The sequence below is a fragment of the Augochlora pura genome, chromosome 2 (genome assembly GCF_028453695.1).
Source record: "Augochlora pura isolate Apur16 chromosome 2, APUR_v2.2.1, whole genome shotgun sequence".
Classification (NCBI taxonomy): domain Eukaryota; kingdom Metazoa; phylum Arthropoda; class Insecta; order Hymenoptera; family Halictidae; genus Augochlora; species Augochlora pura.
The window spans coordinates 3,627,327-3,647,380 of record NC_135773.1 but is presented as its reverse complement, the minus strand read 5'-3'; the positions used below and the strand labels follow the sequence as shown (position 1 = coordinate 3,647,380).

Sequence of the window (20,054 nt, the reverse complement as noted above, 5' to 3'; positions counted from 1 at the left end):
TCGTCACGGATCGGCTGCGAAGTTTTATGGAAACCTCTGTTTGCTTATTTTTAGATATTCGAGGCGAGTCGATAAATAAAAATACATTTGATTGGTGGAATGGATGATTTTTCTAAAAGTATCTGAAAAGATGGAAATAGAAAAGCGTATCCATAATATCCCACAGTGTATTAATTTCGTAAAAGACAGAATTAGGGTGATATTAAAAAGTTCCTCATCGTAGAAATAAAATGGTCGAATTACTTCTATCGCAGTTTATTTCCTTTCCTATTCCCTTCAGTGCAAATTAAAAACCGTCAGAATCAGCAAATAGAATATGCACGGTTTAATTACAAGTCTGTACAGTTTATGCGAAAAAATGTTCCTTCCAAAAAATGTTACAAGGCGAAGCTATACTGTACACGCGAGAATTGAAAATTTAGAAAAGCGAAACCTCTGGCAAGAAAAGAAATCGCAACGTGGTAAAAGTGCAACGAGAACGGCTTGCAAAATTTTGCAGTGCGCACAAACGAGCACAAAGTGGAGGCGCAAATCGGCCGAAAACAACGTGGCGACGCGGCGTTATATTTGCGTTCGCGCGAAACACCGGCCTATAATCCTCTGTTACGGGCAATAAAGCGTAGAGAAGGCTTTATGCCTGTTAATCCGATACGAATAGCAAACGCAAAGTGCTAGTAAACTAACTTGTTTCTATCGCGTGTTTAACGAGGCAATAGAATACATTAAACTGTCTTCGAATAGTCCGATTAAACGCGTTCGGTGTACACGGATGGAAAAAGCCGAAAGCGTTCGCAACGCGTGTATTTTTTATTAGTTCTTAACGGAGAAGAATTCTGCACAGAATTCGCATAAATTCTGTCGTGCGTAATCTGGCAGCAGATGTTAATGGCAAGGATTATTAAAGAACTGCGCGACGATTTGAAAAGCAATTCTATAGACATAGCTATGCGTATGATTACAAACCTAAAGTAATTTTTAAATTACCACTGACATTTAAACGAAAGATATCATATTGTTATACTTATATTATCTATTATTTCTAATATAGAAATATGCAGATACGATAGTTTATTAAGTTTTTCTTTAAATATCACTAAGATTCACTGAACTATGATCGAGTAAAATGAATTAATACTAACATATTGCAGCACTCGAATTCTCGAACGCGATAGAAAGTGTTATTCGCGTACTTAAAAAAGCAGTTTTCCTATTGGAGGGATAGTAACGCGAAAGTAATTTCCGATTTAATCCCGACTAATGTGCGCATTAATGAGATTGCGTCGCGTATTACATCCTCGAAATTGGATTACGCGCTGCAACTTTGTGCAAACCTGTCGGCGTTGGGCTGCTCCGACACATACTACATCTCGCGTAATTCGATCGTCGTCTCGCGAGGAAATTGATCAATTTTACAGCGAGAGATGAACTCGGAAAGCAAGAAACGCGCGAGCGTCAAAGGGTCGAAGGTTCGCCGCTTATGTTGCGCTTCTACTTCGAGGTTCTACTCTGACAAATCTCTTCGGATGAAGCGAAAGCTTGCGAGTAAATCGAATTATCCATTTTCAAATCACTTTTTGAGAGATGCGAACGTGTGTGTTCCCCCCGTGAATTTAATATTTGAACCACCGAAACCTAAAAGAGAAAATGTATTAACTAATAAATCATAATATAAAATTATAAATATATATTAATAATTAATAATATTATATATTTATAATATAAGGTATTAGTTACGAAAATTTAGAGTTTTGAATGGTTTGGTACGTCCAGTGTTAATCCTGCAGATCGAAATGTCCAAGTCAAATGTCTAGATTTCGAAAAAAAAAAAAGAGAAAGTTCATATTTATCGCGTGGTTCTTTGTATCCAGATCTGGTTCGGTCGTTCTAGTGTCAATTCCGCTGTTTCCGTATCATTGTTCTTTCATAACGAAGGTGATTACCCCGATAGAGCGAGCAATACCATTTGCAATATCTACCACTATCAATCACTGTTGTCGACTCTCAAACACCAGTTTCTCCATTCAATCACTATTACACGGTGCATGACTATGTCGAGGAAACCACGCAACGATTAATAGTAAAAATACCAGGCTCGACAAAATAACGGATCTCAATATGCTTATTTTACAATTATTGCAGTTGCGAAAATATTTTCGCGCATAATTGTAGGATACATTTTATTATCGAAATCGAGCAATGACTTTATAAGTACGAACTTGCTTTTCAAAGGCAATGCGAACTAGACTGCGGATTTTATTCGTTTATGGCAAAAATGAGCAGTATAAAATTGTAAGGACATAAGAAAAATTGAATGATATCGCTGCGCTATATTTAAGTTAAGAGAAATGTTATTGCACTATCGATGTGGCACATTTTCAAATTTGCATAAATATCTGCGACCTACTAATCACTATTTCAATGCTCGGTAGTTCTTGCGTTAAGATACGTCTTCGCGTGACACCAAAGGTCGTGGTTCTTGCTATCGTGACGCAACGACAGTTTTTGCAAATGCCTCTTCGGCTAAGTTTAAAGTGCATATTCCATCCCGAATGCGCGAGTGCTTCTCGTAGCCATTTGGTGAACATTTTAACATATAATAATATAATATAATAAAGGTAATGTACATGTAATTGCTGATTGTTGACAATTATAAAATCGAGCCGCGATGCTCAAATATTCGTATCCCCCCTTTTCCAAAATTATCCACTTTTGAAGAGAATTTACTGTACTATTAATACGAAAAACTGATGATCGTTTAAGCGACAATATCTCGAAAGAGAAAATTTACCACGATGGATTTATCATCGTAGAAAATCATAGGTATTGTCATAAGGATGACAACTTTTTTCTTTTCCAGCAACAATTTTTGGTCACAATATCAAAAAGTATTTCAACTCGAAAATGAGTCGATTTTGTGAACAGACTCGGTTGCCTAACATTATTTCGCAGCAAGCAATCTTATCGATTCTCGTGCTCGGCCTGCGTTTTTGCCATGGTAACAGAAGAAGAAGGTGGGAAAGGCGTTTTCCTCCTGTAAGACATTTTTGAAGAGCGATGCTTCCAACAACTAACCAGCTCGGCGTTTTAAATGCTGCCATAAGAATCTCCTTAGCGAGTTGATGCGGAGATAGAAGAAGCAGCTATGAAATTAGTTATTCTCGAATGCTGTTGGAAAAGTGATTTATTCTTACTATTACTAGAAAAATTAGTTATTTCTACTATTGCTAGAAAAATTAGTTATTCTCATTGTTGCGAAAAAATTAGTTGTTACGAGAAAGTTTGGGTAGTCTAATCTTTAACTTGTTTAACCTTTCTAACATTGTGCTTTATGTCAACAGAATTTGTAATTCAAAGATATAGAAGCCATTAAGAACGCGATGTTACGAAATACATAGGGTAGATAAATTTAGACCAGAGCCTAGTAGAGACCTAATTTACAATTCGCAGTGAATTACTAGCATTAATAACGCTGGAAATATTTTGCTTCTTTAAAGTCTGCACCACAATTACACCGAAAACATTATTAACCAATTGATACCATTTATATTACTGTAACCAATTTTCAGTCACACGATACACGGTGGTTCAACGTAAACACAGATATTTTTATACACACGCGCAGTTTACACGACAGATTAAGGGGAATAAAGTTAAACGGCTCGCTCTGTATAGCGCAATTTCGAAACGTTAAGGTTGAAGTTCGCTGGATGCAGAATAATTCAAAGCTGAAAGGAGGATTTGAAACTGTCCCTTATTTACTCATTTTCATTCTACGGCAGGCTTTTTACTCCGTAATACTGGCCGGCGCTGCATTTATTCAGGAGTGGACGAAGATGCAAGATCCACTCACCAGAATTACTCCCACGTGGACAGGCAGCATTATTCCCTTCCCCTGCAAGGAAAACCACAAGATGCCTCGCTCCGTTCCGCGCGTCTAAAGATATCAGCCGGCAGAGACGAGAAACGAGTAGAGGGGAATAATGCGCTCCGAGAATTCTGAAGTGGAAAATCCTACTTTTTGGATTAAGAGCATCGCGAAATTTGGGAATTTTCTCAAGAAGAACTAGCGATTCGATTCTTATGCAATTTGGACCCTGAACTGATCGATCTTTGAGAAAGTAACAGCTTTTGTTTTATTTATTTTTTGTCAGTGATATAGGAGACACGAATGATTGATCACCGCATCGTGTAAAATAATTACCATCCAGGTAATCAGCAATTGAAAAATGAAACGGCGTTTTACTCAATAGATAAGATAAAATTATCTACTGAGAAACAGTAACATAAATAATACGATGGATGTAAAAATTCTTACATTTGGACATTGATCTTTATAAATTCGCTCATTTCTTGAACTATTAACTGTCCAACGAAAGTAGATTTTTATAATAGTTCACTGATCCTCTTTTCACTGCGAGTAATAATAACTATGTAAATCGACGTTATAACATATGCTAAACCGTCCCTGTATACTTTCATGATGCCGAAAGTTTTACGAATTTTTGCATGAAATGTTAATCGAAATTAAGGCCATGATTTTGCGAAGGCATCATTCGAACATTAAAGTAAAAAATCCGTCGAACTAAGGATTGATTATTGGGCTTGAAAAATGGGATTACCCTTTAAGCTCGGAACAGAACCGGCGAGCACAGGAAACTCTTGTTCAATTTGCGACCGGATGATGTTCGGCCACCGTGCGAACTAATTGAATTTGTAATCCAGGATAATTAAACGTAATTATCGACTTGCCGGCGATACCACCGGGAAACCAGTCTTCAATTATAGCAGCATAGGCACAAGAATACCGTGAAAACGGGGCGGGAATCACACATCGTCGCCTCGAGTGGATTCCACAGCTCGTTATGCTGCGAGAGATCCGATTTTATCATTAATTAATCCAAATTTTTTAGAACGATTGATCGGTTACGATTACAATATTCGTCGCCCAGTATCAGCAATCGTCGCACAACAGTTGCTTAGCATAATTTTTATTTTATTTCATTTTTATTTTATTTGACACAAAGTAGCCACTTAATTTTACTTGCAACTAGTCAATCGCGTGTAACAATTAAACTACGGATTTTATACATTTACTACGCAAACAAATAGAAACAATTTACTACAACAGACGAATGAAAATAATCGAAAAGTGTTGACACACTATTTCCGATTTGTTAAAAATATCCAAGGAAAGAACTTAACCGTATCATCGGCATCAATCTCTTGCAATTGACCCGAGTCCACCGATGGTTTAAAAGATGTAGCCGCGGGTCGTTGATGAATTGGTTCGCCCGACTCTGGTTTTGGCAAAAGCTCTACTTTCCCGGTAACGAACGATTCTACAAGTGATTCTTGAGCCGGGGAATTTATCGCCGCAGTTTTCTCGCTATGAATCAACCGAATCGGCTTGTGCAAAGTGATACATGATTGCGGTAATGGCACCGCTGCCGTAAGAAATTGGAACAATTGTGTGTGCCGCGAAGAGGAAGGATTATGTGGGATGACCCACTTGGATCTATAAATGGATTTATCTCGCCCGACTGGCAGATTGAATTCACCATTGTTCGGGACGCTGCGAAACGAGCACCGGCGGGAAACTGGATTTTACGATTCCGCTAGGCTCGGGATCGATTTTTAATAACGCGAACAAAAAAAAATACACGAAAGTAAACGAACGCCCTTTAAAACGGGTTAACTACTTTACAATCGAAGCAAGTGGAATTTCGATAGATGATTTAAGAGTTGGCTAAAAAATTGTCTAGTAAACTCTAACATCTAGAATAAATTTCAACTCGTTCGGCTCTTTTATTATAAAGAAATAATTGGTTATCTGAGTTCTGGTCGTTCCGGCTACGCAGAAACTTTATAGCGATTGATTGAACAAATTTGATTCATCATTGAGAAGGATTATCCGCGGATATACGCACGCGTGGCGGTTTATCCGTAGATAATCGCGTCGATTCCGAAGCAATTTTCAAATCACCATGCGCCGGAGCTTCCCCGAGCACCTAATGGTTTTCAGCTTTGAGATCCTCGCGAATCCCTATGACAGCGCGGTATCACCGCGGTAACCCAATTCAATTACTCGATTAGCTCTACGATCTCGTATAGAGTCCCAGATGCCAGCGGATATTCCGGCATTAGCGTTTGAAACGACACAGCTAGGTAAAATCGATCTCGCGCGAAGCCATCCGTTCGGAAAATCAAATCGATCAAAGGAACCGCGTGTTCCAATGGATTAAAGATCGGCGACGGATTATACGGTTGCAACAGCATAGACACGAGAATTCCCATCGACACGTAGCTGTGCATATAACTCCGACAAAACTATGAATATTCATTTATCCTAGGATAGCGAGGCCGGTTACCACGGGGTGACCAATTGCTGTCTTTTGGTTTGTTTGTTGATTATTTTAGAAATTCACTTTATATTTATCGAATAAGATATAATAAATTTTCCCATTCTTTTATCTTGTTTATTTTCTAATTAAAACGATTATTAAGTTGCATTAAAGTATAAAATGATTTGTATACGGGAACAAATTAAAAGCGAAGAAATTGGTTACCCCACGGTGGCCGACTGAAAATTAACTTTTTTTTTATTCAAAAATAAACGTAATAAACGAGACATTAACCTAAAACCTCGAGGAATTATGTTGTAAAGAGCGGCGTTAAGGATCAACTGGATAAGCCTGTGTCGCCGGGAACATTATTTCGAAACGTTCGGGCCACGGACCGCGCCACCCCCGGTTTTCTGTATGATTTATGGAAAGCTCGTTCAGTCGTCGTTGTCTCGTAACCGGGCACTATAAATATCTCCGGCACGCGAGAGGTGAAGAAAAAAAAAAAGAAGAAAACGGAACGAAGAAAACGAGAAGAATGGCGGGGAGGCAAAAGAGGCATGCTCGACCGATTTGCACTGACGTGGGTTCTCTTTAACAGTACACGTTACTGTACCGTGACCCGCCGTTTTCCATCTGGCGTTGCCGGCGTTACAGCCGGCCCCAACTGCTCGCGTTTCCGATTTCTTGCTTTCAGGGAACGGTCGCGGGCTTACGGCGCCCCTCTCCGCCGCCGCCCCCCCCCCCTCCCGCAACACCCCGGGAAAACGATACCGACCGGAAGGAATAGAGAGAATCGGAGGGTGCCCGAGACTGGCTCTGTCCCGGGCTGTTGTATGCGAGCTGCGGCGCGCCGCGTTCTCGGGACAGTGTTCGATTTTGTTTCCATTCGGTCGGGAATTTCTGAGCGGGAGACTTCTCAACGAAGTATATAATTTAATGGGAGTAACCGAGCTGTAAATACTTCGTACAGTCGAGGACAAAGAGATAAACTGTGTTAATATATAACGGTAACGAGATCTGTTACGTGTACATCTTCCTTGCTCCACTTTCGTTTGTAAGTTTTAGTCCGGTAAACTGAAGAATCCATTAATTCCGAATAACGAATTATTCTGTGATCCTTTTCATTTCAAATGTGACGACAGAAATAATCACCAAGATAATTAATATCGATTCGAACGAATAAAGAATGTACATGAATTAGTAAAGTAATATTTCGAATACTATATTTTCCATGTGCAGAGTCAGCGCGCAGGAATGAGTTAAGGCGCAGCGAGTTTTGTTCGCGATCGGAGCGTTTTCTGCCTGCCGAGCAAGGATCCTGAATTTTCCGAATCCCGTTGATGAGAGTGCGACGAGAGTACGGTTACTTTCCAGACGGTCTATTACTTTCCATTCACAAAGGATGGAAAGGCGCAACACGATTCACACGCGGGACATGTTGACGGGATCGGTATCGGCAAGGTGGCACGGAAACGTGGTCGCGAGGCGCGTGCGCGCGCGCGCGCGGAAAGTATGACGTGACCCAGAAAAATCTCTGTCGTGGGTTTTGACGCGCGGAAAGGTTCAGGGATTAATCAAACCCGGAGAAAGGGAACGGAACAAGGGACGAACGAAAGATTTATTGTGCCGGTAGAGGAGCGAGCAATCGGAGACTGGTGCCACGCGGAATACGTAATAACGAGACGTTACAAACGAGAGAGCCTCGCGTACTTTATGAAGGCGCCCCTTGTTCCGTAGAGTAATTATATTTCTAAAGGGAAGAGAGAAAGACGAATCGAGAGACATGGGAGAGAAGGAGAGAGAGAGAAAGAGCGCGTGCGTACGTGCAATTTCAAGAAATCCGCGGCCAGTGCATCGCGAGTCAAGTCGTTAAGTTTTTAATGAGGGTTCGGTTGATATTAAAACTTAGGAAAGTACGCGATAACGGCGGTCCGCGGCCACGAAAAAAACAGATCAGGCATTTAAATGATCGACGCACGCAGATTCAAAAAAATACTACTGCGAATCTAATCTTAATCCGCAATTGATCAAGCGATATTTATTGCGGTGCTCTCCGGGATTCATTCTAAAGCCTACAGCGACTCGCTTTAATATTCGGACACCTTCTCAAATAGAATAACTTTCTTCAAATTAAACGAAATGGCTTCAATGTTTATTTACTTTTTATTTTCTTTCGTATATTAATATTAATTATCGTACCATTTCATATAATAAGCTTGAAGAAATTATATTATAATGCGCTGTACGTTACGAAATTAAAATAATTATAATAATATATTGAATAGGTAACAGTGGAATGTAGATATCATGTATTAATGGCAAATGAAAATTTACAACGTATTAAGAGTTTCATTTAGATTTTTGTGAAAGGATTTTCGAAAATGCTGGTTTGCATAAAAATCCACAGACAAGTTATGATCAATGGTGAACGGTCTCTCCTGACGAAAAGCTTTCTACTGTATTGCTTTCTATTTGTACCCAATTTTGAGAGGCTAATCACGCAATAAATAACGCTACGACCACTATGACAAGTAGAAAGGTATCATCGTGTTTCGGGTATTACCTATATTTCAAATTGATTGTCCATCCTCCAAGTATGTTCTCCTCTGAAACAGAAAAACGAAACGAAATCGGTTAGTTCTATCAACGAATACAGCATGCGATTTTTAATCTCTATTCGCGTGTACATTGCTAAAACAGCTAAAGCAATGTTTCGGTTGCAATCATCACCTACACGGTAACTCCAGCCCAAAGGCTGATACCACTGAGAAACGTGATCAGGAGTGCACCGTTGCAAATATATTCAGTGGCGAGATTATGACATTTGCGCAACGGGCAATCTGACTTTAACACATTTACAATCTACTTTCATCAATGTCATTATCTGTATGAAACCGAGCAACGTTTTATCAGTGAAAAAAAAAGAAAACATATAAGAGATCCGGAATTAACTTAAAATTACCATGCTCGCGATTCCGTGTCATTGTCTGTCGCCGGATGCAATGTGTCGCGCGGAGATTTTCGGAACGTGGAAAATATTAATGACAAACGGGCTACCATTAGAACATCCGACTGTGACACATTTCATGATGTAACACGTCGCGTCAGCGACCGCGAATGCGGTAATTCACTGCACACATGCACAAGAGATTAGACGAGATTAAAAAAAAAAACAATCGAATTGCGCCCTCTCGGTGCACGTACGAATCAATGAATAGCTCGGTGGCATCAGCGCCAAAGAAATGTTTAAACTTCGCTGAACCAAAGTAAAAAGGAAACGCTTATCGGAAGTACGTGCAACTATTCGCAGAGGCGTGCTCGCCGGTTTGTAATTGTACAATTCCGCCGCGCCGCGGTGAAACCGATCTCTCTCTCTACACTCGATAAATCCCGCGGACTGCGCGCTGTCGGGGGACCCGCGGAATTCCTGTCTAGAAATTTCAAAAAAGTTACGACCGCTGACTAACGCGTTTTTAAATAGCGAGCCGCTGGAGTGGGAAGCGCGAGCGTGTCGTAATGAATTTAATGAGTCCAACTATAGACGGGTCGCTGCGTTTCACCGAGACGCTCAATTGCTAATTAAAATACCGAACAAAGCAGAAATAGACGGGCGCCCTCGCGGGGAACAACAAACAACGACCCTTAATACGCGCCAGGATGTATTAGAATTAATACGAATCATGAAACGTAAATATCCTCAACGAGATAGAGATAAGACCGCCCCCCCGAGCAATTACGTGCCCGGATAAAGTTGCAATTAGGGTGCACCGTTCGACATCCAACAAGGGTGCAAACAAACGTTTCCTTTCTTCACGCTGAACACTCGTTTGCGAGGCTAAATGTTACAACATTCCTTTTTGCTGATTATAATCGAATTCTGCGGACAATTATACACTAAATTGGAGTTTTATTTAAAATTCTGAAACTGCTCATAAAAATGGTTTTAGGCAATTCGAAAGTTAACAGAAATTAAAAGAAAAGAGAAAAGATGCAAAATCGGTGTTCTTCGTTAAGATACAATTATCGCGGAATTATTTTACTGCTCAATTTTAAAGTAAATTGCTTAACCACATTCTTGTATGGTTCACTCCCTGTGCGTGACTGCGACGCTTTATGCAAAATGAGAAATGTCTGCATTAATTGCGAGAAGAAAGATTTAAATGAGAATGTATTTATTCTCTGAATAAGTTTCAATACCTTCGAAATAACAGTACTCTGCCGTGCACCGTTTATTCCCTTTTGTCGTGAATGCGCTAAACTTGTGTTCATTATCGAATAAGGAAATATCTAGAAATGCTTTCAAGACAGGTTATCTTTCAATATACGCGAAACGTTACTTTTGTCGAGCATGACTTAAACAACATTTAATCGGCAAATACCTGTGCATAATATTTTCAATGTTGATCTTCTGTTTACGACGTTGTTTATCAATTCCATATCAGTTAATACAAGTTTACGTGGCAAATTGCTGTGCGTCATTACAAGAAGGTCACGAAAGAAGCATTTATGGTTACAAACTTCACCTGATAAGATATATGTATACGACTGTACACAAGAGGAATAAAGAAACAATGTCAAACACAATGATACACCTTGCTCTACACGCTGATTTGTGCAAAAAAACAGTGAATTTTCCGCTTGAGCTATCAAACCGTCTCTAAGCACAGTGGTATCATCATCGTCTTATACCTATCTTACCCTCTTAGCAATCATAACTACGACACGATGTCATTATTGACACTGTGAACGAGACACCTTGAATATTTCGATGTTCCCCAATAAGATTCTAATGTTTACAATTAAAACTATCTTCGAACGGTTAATTATTTTTATAATTAAATACTCTTTAATCAGGCTAAACAATTATTTATAGAAATTAATAATAAATCATGAATTCTCAGTACATACTTATTTAAATTATTTGCTCAACAGTGTAATGTATCTTAACGTGTTCGCTACCAGAGTCTGTTTCAGTGACAATCCGTATAATTCTAACTTTCTATCAAATAGAACATATGCTCTTGCAGAAGATAAGGATAAACATTATCACAGCAAAGTGCGCGAGTCCTAGAATATTATCATACGTGTTACAACTTACGCTAACAAATGTAAAATTAATTTAACGTTTGTTACGAAGATACGAAAACGTGGTTGACGAATGGTAACCACCAATGTGATCGAATTATAGTATTAGCTGCAAGGATAATAGAAACCCGATAACGAAATAATACAGGGAAAATTGTTATGGGAATTATAGTAAACGGATCTAAAATACCCGAATTTAAACACGACCTGGTTCAAGTTGTGCTGCCGCACTTAGAAAATCGTCGATTCGACGCAAGCTGCGGAATCAACGCCTCGAGTAAGGTCTAAAGCAAGACCGATCGCGATTGATCATCGGGCGCAGGCGTCTCGTAACATTCAGCGCAAGGTTGCGGTCGTTCCCTCTCACTCCGCTTCCGAGCTCTGCTATAAGGACGAATTCATTAGGTAAGGAACGGGGCGTGAGAGAAACGCAGACGGTTCGGCAGAGAATCCTCGGGGGCACGTTTTTCCAACTGAAGACGATGGGTATCCGCGAGCCGACACGCAGAAAAATCTTCCCGGGGAGGAAGAGCGGCCCATTTGCGGTGCACAATTATGCATTGTGACTGAATTATTCGACGGTGATGCCTTGTACCGTTCGTTAACCGTACAATTAGCCAATTGTTAATTGCTCGAGTTCGCATGAGCCGTTTCGCTCGTCTCGGAACCGTATTAATCATTCACTCGGGGGCTTCCGCTCCGTCTCTCTCGCCGTGCAGACGGGGAATCCACTCATGGAGTTCCCGCTCGAACTAACACGGGTTTCTCACATCTTTGGAGACTTATAGGGCCATGGAAATACATCACGTATTTATATATGTATGAATGTATACATATATCCATTTATAAAAGCATTAAATGACTAACTTTTTTAATATACTTTTGAAGGACATTCCGGACATACCGATTTCTTCATTCAATCTGATCAACCCTTTCAAACCCAATTCGAACGCAACCAAGTTTAAATAATTTGTTGGCGGGTTTATGAATAGATAGTCTTATCTTATAGGTGGAAAGAGTTAAAAATTGTCTCCAATGTCTTAGCAACAAACGTAGACAGGAATTACGTAAAAGATCAAGTGGAGATACTTGATCATTGATATCTAGAATGCACCTCCAGAGATTAAGACCCCTTTGTCAGCAGTTTTGAAGCGTTGAACTTTAAGTTCATTTTCTTCGCCGATTACTCATTCCAAGCCTTTTTTACATCGAACGCTCCACAGCCAAGGACTCGTTAATCAAATCTTAGTTGCAGCAGTAAATTACAATTGTAAGGTAAAAAATCCTCATGAATAACGTTACAGTATGCTTCTTCTATAAGAAGATTTAAGCAGATTCGTTACCAATAAACGATATACAGTTCGGTATACGTCATTTCCATGCTTAATACTAATCGTGGATGAACACTTTTGCGACCATGTAAGTATGCAGTGTTGAACACTGCAGAACATTTCAAAAAATAGTGAGAATTAACCAGCGGGTGAATCACAGTGCGCGCAGGAGTGCTAGTCGAAAATGCGCGACTCGAAACACAATAAAAACCGTGGCGGGAAAATTGGAATGCAAAGGGCACGTGTGCGTGTCGACGCGTTTCCATTATCACCGCGCACGGGCGTGCCGACGAAATTGGCTTCAAAATGTTCGCGTGATTCGATTAACGAACGCCGTGACACGAATCGTTCTCTCTTTCCTTTCTCCTTAATCTCTTGAACACAATGCAACAACTTTTTCGCCCGTTGGTGGCCGTTCCGTTGCGCTCCGAAATTAACGGGCTGCGTAATTTTTGTGAAACGTCGCCTTAAAGACTGCCGACGGCACGGATTTGCGTTCGATCCGTTAAATTTCGTGGACAGCTCATTAACCCGCTAATAAGACGCGTTACATAACCGTAATTACATCTCGCGACCAATTGAGATACGCACGAAGTTTAAAAGTAACGAATACTTTCGCTGTATCGCGATGCTTGCCGATAAAAGACTGTATACATTGCGTAATGCCGACGTCGCGAACCGATGTTAAAACCAAATGCGGTAAGAAAAACGCGAACGAACAGAGAGAAACAACGATTCTAGCTTCATCTGGGTGCTTTAATTGCGTTATACATTTGAAAATCGATTTGATATCTAATTCGCGAAGTATTACTCGAGGGATAAATTCCTCGTGTGTCCAGTCGGAGTAATGTTTTGCGCATGCATGTGGGGTATTTTTTGCGGTACCGAACGTACCCACCAAGCGAGATGCGGTAATGTCACTGGCCGTTGATACAGAAGAATCGAGAAGACAGTTGGACAGGTTATTTCTCTGTCATTCGATGCGTTTAGAATGTAGCTGCGTCTGTCATTTAAATAACGCCCACTTTTGACTCGCGAGAAAGAGCAACAACTTAAAATGTAATCTTCGATCTGACTGATTCGTTCGCGGAATGCGAGCCGCGATTGCCTACCAGCAACAGTATGCTCCGATAATTGTCGTTACCAGGAGTGTTCGATGAAAAAACATCTGATGAACGACGAAACTGGCAACGTTTTCACGGGTAACAGTACCGCAATAGTTTTATCCTGCGCGCGAACACATCGGAAATGCGGCACTCACCTTGTCGTATATAAGGTTTTTCCTGGCGGACCTGCGGGTATACACAGGAAGCACAATGACACTATGTCACATGAACGAATATTCCTAGAAACCACACGAAACAACGATACAATCACCTCGCGAAACGTCACACTCACTTTGGTCGAACGGCCATTTTGCTACACACGACCTCGAGCGAAGAACGTCTTGATCTACGAGAGACTGGAGCTTGAGGCTTGAAGTTGATCCACCACAATGCGCTAGTGACTTTCGCGGTGCCAACGATGTGAAGTTGCGTACAGTAGTGCCTCACCATATTGCGCTATGCCAGGGGCGAAGGGTTCAGAAATTTAAGGCACGGTACAAAAACTGCCTTTCTCTGATTGGTTGACGCACCACACTAAGCAGCGTTGCTCTCACTATTTTAAACAAGGAGAGGAAATCATGAGTAAGAAAGAGAGCACGACATCAGCACAACACAAGTGAAACCAGTAACACCGACGACCAATGTAGCTTGTCTCCCTTTAACATGCTTATGATATCACTTTTTTCGCGCATCCGTACGTCTGGTGCTCCATTTGATACATGTGGCGCAATATTCGACTTGTACTTGTCGCCTCGTAGAATTATCGACCACATTTACCAGCATTCATATTTGTATTCGTGACGGATAGTGGTACACCACTGGCGAAAAATTCAAGTCGAATATCGCGCCGATGGAGCATCTGGTAAAGGGATCACACTCACACATAGAACCCGCTGCTTTCATTCTATCTCTCTCGATCATCTCCCTTCTCTTTCTAAACCAACTGCGCGAAACTGAATGCGCATTCATATGGTGGGGATAAAAAGGTGCAATATGGTGAGGCATCACTTGGTCATAGAGCATACCGACGAAAGTAACGCTCACAGATTTCAGTGACGATTCTACACACGCGTACGTCGGTAAGCAGTCTACGCAGCATTTGAACATTGTATTTGAATGCGCAGGCGTACGCAAATTCGTACGCCATGAATATCATTCAAATATTGTGTTTTCTACATTTTGCTGTTGTTTGATATTATTGTTCACATTAATTGATATTTATTCAAAATAGACATAAATTTGTCTTAACGTTAGTCCAACTCTGTTTTTTTTATATTATCATTAAAATAACGCAACGTTTTCCAAACCTTTCGATTTCTCGCATGTAATGTTCTCGTCCAACAGGTCAATGTAGAGGGCAGAGTTAGAAACTTGCGGAAACGGCAACACGATAGAAGGATTCCGATCTAACGCAAGTTTAACCTCTACAGGAATGCTTCGTGTCAGAATTTAGCGAATCCCACGTACTATACTTGACAATCCTGACAGGGGCGGCACGTGGATGTGTTCTAAAATTGTTCAGCCGCCTATAGTGACGTCATCCAGTTTCCACATAATTATAATGTTCAACAATTGCGTATATGTGGTATTCTGTCATAATATTTGACATGTGTGTAATATAACTGCTGGAATTGTCATTGATATTATAGATGACAATTGTGTACGTCTGCTCACACACATCCTTAGTTGTGTTTCACGTAGTTCTCGCTCATATGAATTTGTGTAACACGCTTTTTCTATTAAACATTGCCATATGGCGGTTGCATACATGTATTTGATTCAGAATCAATTTATGTAAAACAGGCTAGTTTAGAATTAGATTACAAAAATGGCACCGCAATTACGAATTTTATCTAATGTTTTGGAGGTAAATGTAATGCACGTTTACTTGTTGTAAACGAGACATTTACATAAAGTTGTAAATTATACGGTGGATTAAATATATTTGATTTTCAGCGTTTGAAAAATATAGATGAGAATGTGACAGGTTACCTGTATGGTATCATGTATAATAATACGTTAACTGTGTTAACATTTAGTATAAATATAGAAAATGACACTGATGCCAATATAAATCATACGATTTTACAACTGCATATGCCAGCAGAAATATATCTCTGTGGTGTTTTACATGTTGGTGAATGCGAAAAGAAGCTTCCAGATACATTTCAGGTAAGACCAGCAAATTTTTTAAGTTTAACTATGCTTACTATATTTTCTTTAATCTATTTAGGATATTGATATCACGGATAATCCGTTATTTTTAAAATATTCAAATCAAAATGCAAAAATAGAGGTATATTTTTATATTCATCAAAAACTTGAAGCTGTTAATAGCGTAAGCATCATTCATGAAAACGATATTCAAAAAGAATTTATGTATATCAGATTAAGAGGAAACTTACCATTAATTGCTCAAAATGGTAATATAATGGAGATATTAGATGAATTAAGAATAAATGTAAGTTACAATTATTTTACTGAGAATGATGTAAAAGAAACACGAAAGCTACCATAATGATAAATAATTTTTGTAACAGATTGCATCAGGAAAAATAGGTATACACTTTCCATTGAAAAACACATTTCTACTTAATACTGAACCGAACTCGAAAGACACATCCTTGAAGGAACTTATAGATGTCCCTGTTAATTGTCAGGAATCCCCAAATGCAAAGAAAAACAGTATGCAGCTAACTGGTGTTGTAGTATGTTGATGTTCATTCTCCATAATAATTTATACTTTCTCATTCTTTGAACATGATGCTGATCTTATTCAATTTAATAGGATGTGACGGATGCTAATATACTTCTAAAATTGTCTGGAGATAGGTTCTCTGAGGAACGTACTAAATATGCTCCAGTACTCCAATATATGAAAAGTTTGTATTTATTTTGAAGAAATGCTACAGCAATACTTTTCAGGACACTTCCATAATACATACTCTATTTATAATTTAGGACAATTTAGTAGTTTCGAATGTAATTTACCTATTGATACATTGTCTTTGGTCAATGTCAATGTAAGTTCAGCAGACTTACATGGTATATTGGTGGAATCAATGTGCCGAAATATTAAGTTAATAGAAAAGTGTTTTGATAATCAGCTCAAACAACCTGAGCAATCTACAAAACTGCCCATATCCATACATTTCAAGCCCCAAGCTTTGGGACACTTGTTCACAGTAATCTATCCAAAAGGTAACACCGACAAAGAAACAGGTAAGTTCTTCTCTATCAGTCCTTTACGTTATTGAAATTGTATTTGAAAGTCTATATTAATTTTTCAATTGTAGTGGCATACCGTGAAGTTTTACATAAAACTTTAGCACTAGAAATGACTAGACCTTACTTTTGTTATGGCAATGCTGTGAGATTTTCTAGTACAGTACAAGCAGATGATGTACTTATAAATCCTCATGAAGCAATTCCACAAAATAATGGTAATTTGATAGCATAGAGTTTCTGCACGTCGTGATTTCATATATATTGTATTGCATTACTTTTTTTTGTAGATTTGCTGAATACCAGTACACGAAATGTAGGCATTGTACAAGGTTTATATGCATATCATCATTATATGCAGGACAACTTCAATGATAATGGTTGGGGATGTGCATACAGATCTCTGCAAACAATTATTTCTTGGTACAGGTATTATTAAAATCTATATTTTATTCACATGAATAACTAATTTTTATATATATTATATTATAGATAATAGATTTAATATTTTAGATTACAGGGTTACACTGAAATACCTATACCCTCCCATCATACAATACAAAAATGTTTATTTGATATAGGAGATAAACCATCGAACTTCATTGATAGTAAACAGTGGATTGGTTCCACAGAAGTAGGTTTTGTATTAGAAAGTCTTTTAGGTATTAGCGTTAAAATACTTTGTGCTTCGACGGGAGAAGAAGTTTCACAACTAGCTTCGGATTTGATACATCATTTTCAGACTCAAGCTACACCAGTAATGATTGGTGTGTAACATTCACCTTTTTCTTTATATAGAAAATTATTCTTCTTTTTTCTAAAACATTTTCAAATATTTTCTAGGGGGAGGTGTACTGGCTCACACAATTCTAGGAGTCAGCTGTGATGAAAGTAATGGTGATGTGAAATTTTTAATTTTAGACCCACATTATACAGGAACAGAAAATTTGTCAACCATAATAAGTAAGGGTTGGTGTGGGTGGAAAAATAAAGACTTTTGGAAGAAAAATGCATTTTATAACATATGCCTTCCTCAAAGGCCATTGTGCATCTAATGTTATTGAATTTGAGCCTAAAAAAAATATTAAATGCCATCACATTAACAGTGTTTAAATGTACGCATTTCAACTAATGTATTGGAAATAATGTGGTACATAATTATATATTGCATTTTGAAGTGAATGTGCAACTTTAAAATATATTTTGTAACACAGTTATTACAGTGTGAGAGTTGCTATCAAAGAATGTGTGTAAAAGAAAAGTTGTTATTACGTTGTCTAATGTAAACGAATTACATTTTACAACTATTTTCCTTGAATTTGTGGGAATGAATAGGAAAACATAGTATTTAATGCTATATACAATGTAAATATTCATTCCGATTTTCTATATTGATACTTTAATGTTACTTGTTTTAAACGTTTTCTGTTTTAAATATTAAGAATCCTTTTATATTTAATGTAGATCAAATAGAATGCATTTATGCCTGCAGTAATTATATATCAAGCTCATTTTCAAATTCAATATAAATGTGCACATACTGTTTACAGGATTAGATGTATTTATTATGTTAAAATGTACTATGTTCCTTATACAATTTTAAAAGTAAATTCAGAAGTATATTGTGTAAAGTGTAACATATGAATTAAACAGTTTATATAAATAAACTAAAAAAATAACTTTGTTGAAAAATATTAATTTATTATTTTCCTAAAATAATTTTCTATTATGCATTGGTACAGTAACTAATACTTTCATTACATATACACAACTAAAATAAAAAATTACTTTATTTTCAATTTTCTACAGTAACGATACACTTAACTTACAATCAAAAATTTACATGCCTCCTGCACTCTTTTGCAAAATTTGTGCAAAACGATTGGTAATTAAAAGAGAAACATCTATAAACCTATCAACACAATTGTGTAAACATGTTTCTGTCCGACTGTCCAATTTGGTTCCTGGTTTATCAACACATTTCTCCCAACAAAAGTCGTTGAATTCATGAATCTAAAAATGTTAGATAATAAAATTTGCAGCCCTTTACTGTTAATAACTGTATATCAATTCTAGGATATTATTTTACGAATACACTGTGCAATTACTTTTATGAGGTTAAAGTACATAATTATTTTAGTATACAAATTTAAAATAACAATTTCCAACCAAACAATTTTGATAGTAAAATTTTGTCCTTGAAAGAAGAATATAACCTTTTTGAGCAGCGAGTATAGATACGTAGCATAATAGATTGCAGCTATAAAATATTTAAACGTTTTAAAGTTGCGTAAGTTAAAATAAATCACCTGTGCTTGAAATTGTGCTCTTTCCTTTTCAGCCAAAAGAAATTCTTGCAATTCATTGTCCACTTTGGGCTTATCATCTGGGTAAGATGAGCTACTGCCAAATGAGTCAGACATATCTTTCTATTTTAATGTACAAATATATTTTATAAAACAATTTTTCCGATTGATAATGTACAATTTACTCCAGTGCACACGTGGTCGTTACTATTGATAGTCACTACACATTTGTAGTTCAGTGTATAGTATACAGTTCCCTCTGCACGAGTTTACTGTGGAACTTTATTCGACACATTCGACTTATTTCGCTATTCGAGAGTCATAGCTACCAACTATGTACAATGTATCAGTGATTATTAAATCACTATTAAAAATAATTATTCAGTGTATATTTATTGTATAATACGTCAATACTTTACTAAAGTTAATGTATTCAATAATGTCCCTATACTACTACAGATAAACGATTTGAATAGCTCACGATACATATACAAGGTGTTCCATGTAACACTCGCCACGATTCTTCGAGCACTTCCGATAGTCTGACAAAAAATGTTCCGATCAAAAGTTAATCAGTTTTTAGTCAATTATTATCAAATATTTAAGAAAAATTGTTTTATTCCAAATAATCAAGGTCATTTTAATTTTGTTAAATTT

General features: G+C 38.0%; 3 protein-coding genes across 4 annotated transcripts in view; 1 reads left to right on the top strand and 2 right to left on the bottom strand.

Annotated features, from left to right (window-relative positions):
* The window catches only part of LOC144473061 (tyrosine-protein kinase CSK), a 28,259-nt gene extending 14,141 nt beyond the window's left edge, over positions 1-14,118 (bottom strand). For both annotated transcript variants that reach the window (XM_078186619.1, XM_078186627.1), the window contains exons 1-2: positions 14,022-14,118; positions 8,908-8,950 (exon numbers count right to left, since the gene is read on the bottom strand). The gene's annotated coding sequence lies outside the window, so the exon portion shown is untranslated. The remainder of the gene's footprint in view (positions 1-8,907; positions 8,951-14,021) is intronic.
* A 1,115-nt stretch (positions 14,119-15,233) lies between these two features.
* Positions 15,234-18,731, top strand: Ufsp2 (UFM1 specific peptidase 2). The gene is made up of 10 exons (XM_078186605.1): positions 15,234-15,733; positions 15,823-16,038; positions 16,100-16,327; positions 16,407-16,574; positions 16,655-16,748; positions 16,828-17,088; positions 17,163-17,309; positions 17,382-17,520; positions 17,605-17,858; positions 17,935-18,731. The coding sequence occupies exons 1-10, from the start codon at positions 15,695-15,697 to the stop codon at positions 18,144-18,146; spliced, it is 1,758 nt and encodes a 585-aa protein (XP_078042731.1). The 5' UTR covers positions 15,234-15,694; the 3' UTR covers positions 18,147-18,731.
* Positions 18,732-18,863: 132 nt separating this feature from the next.
* Positions 18,864-19,685, bottom strand: Tim8 (translocase of inner membrane 8). The gene is made up of 2 exons (XM_078186637.1): positions 19,401-19,685; positions 18,864-19,104 (listed from the first exon to the last, which is right to left on the bottom strand). Exons 1-2 carry the CDS (start codon positions 19,512-19,514, stop codon positions 18,931-18,933), a joined length of 288 nt encoding a protein of 95 aa, XP_078042763.1. The 5' UTR covers positions 19,515-19,685; the 3' UTR covers positions 18,864-18,930.
* Positions 19,686-20,054: the final 369 nt, after the last annotated feature.

Excerpts from the sequence above, each read along its gene's own strand:
- Ufsp2 (XM_078186605.1), top strand. The coding sequence starts at position 15,695 with ATGGCACCGCAATTACGAATTTTATCTAATGTTTTGGAG. Across the intron at positions 17,089-17,162 it reads TAACACCGACAAAGAAACAG|TGGCATACCGTGAAGTTTTA; the intron begins GTAAGTTCTTCT and ends TTTCAATTGTAG. Across the intron at positions 17,310-17,381 it reads AGCAATTCCACAAAATAATG|ATTTGCTGAATACCAGTACA; the intron begins GTAATTTGATAG and ends TTTTTTTTGTAG.
- Tim8 (XM_078186637.1), bottom strand. The coding sequence starts at position 19,514 with ATGTCTGACTCATTTGGCAGTAGCTCATCTTACCCAGATGATAAGCCC. Across the intron at positions 19,105-19,400 it reads GAGCACAATTTCAAGCACAG|ATTCATGAATTCAACGACTT; the intron begins GTGATTTATTTT and ends TAACATTTTTAG.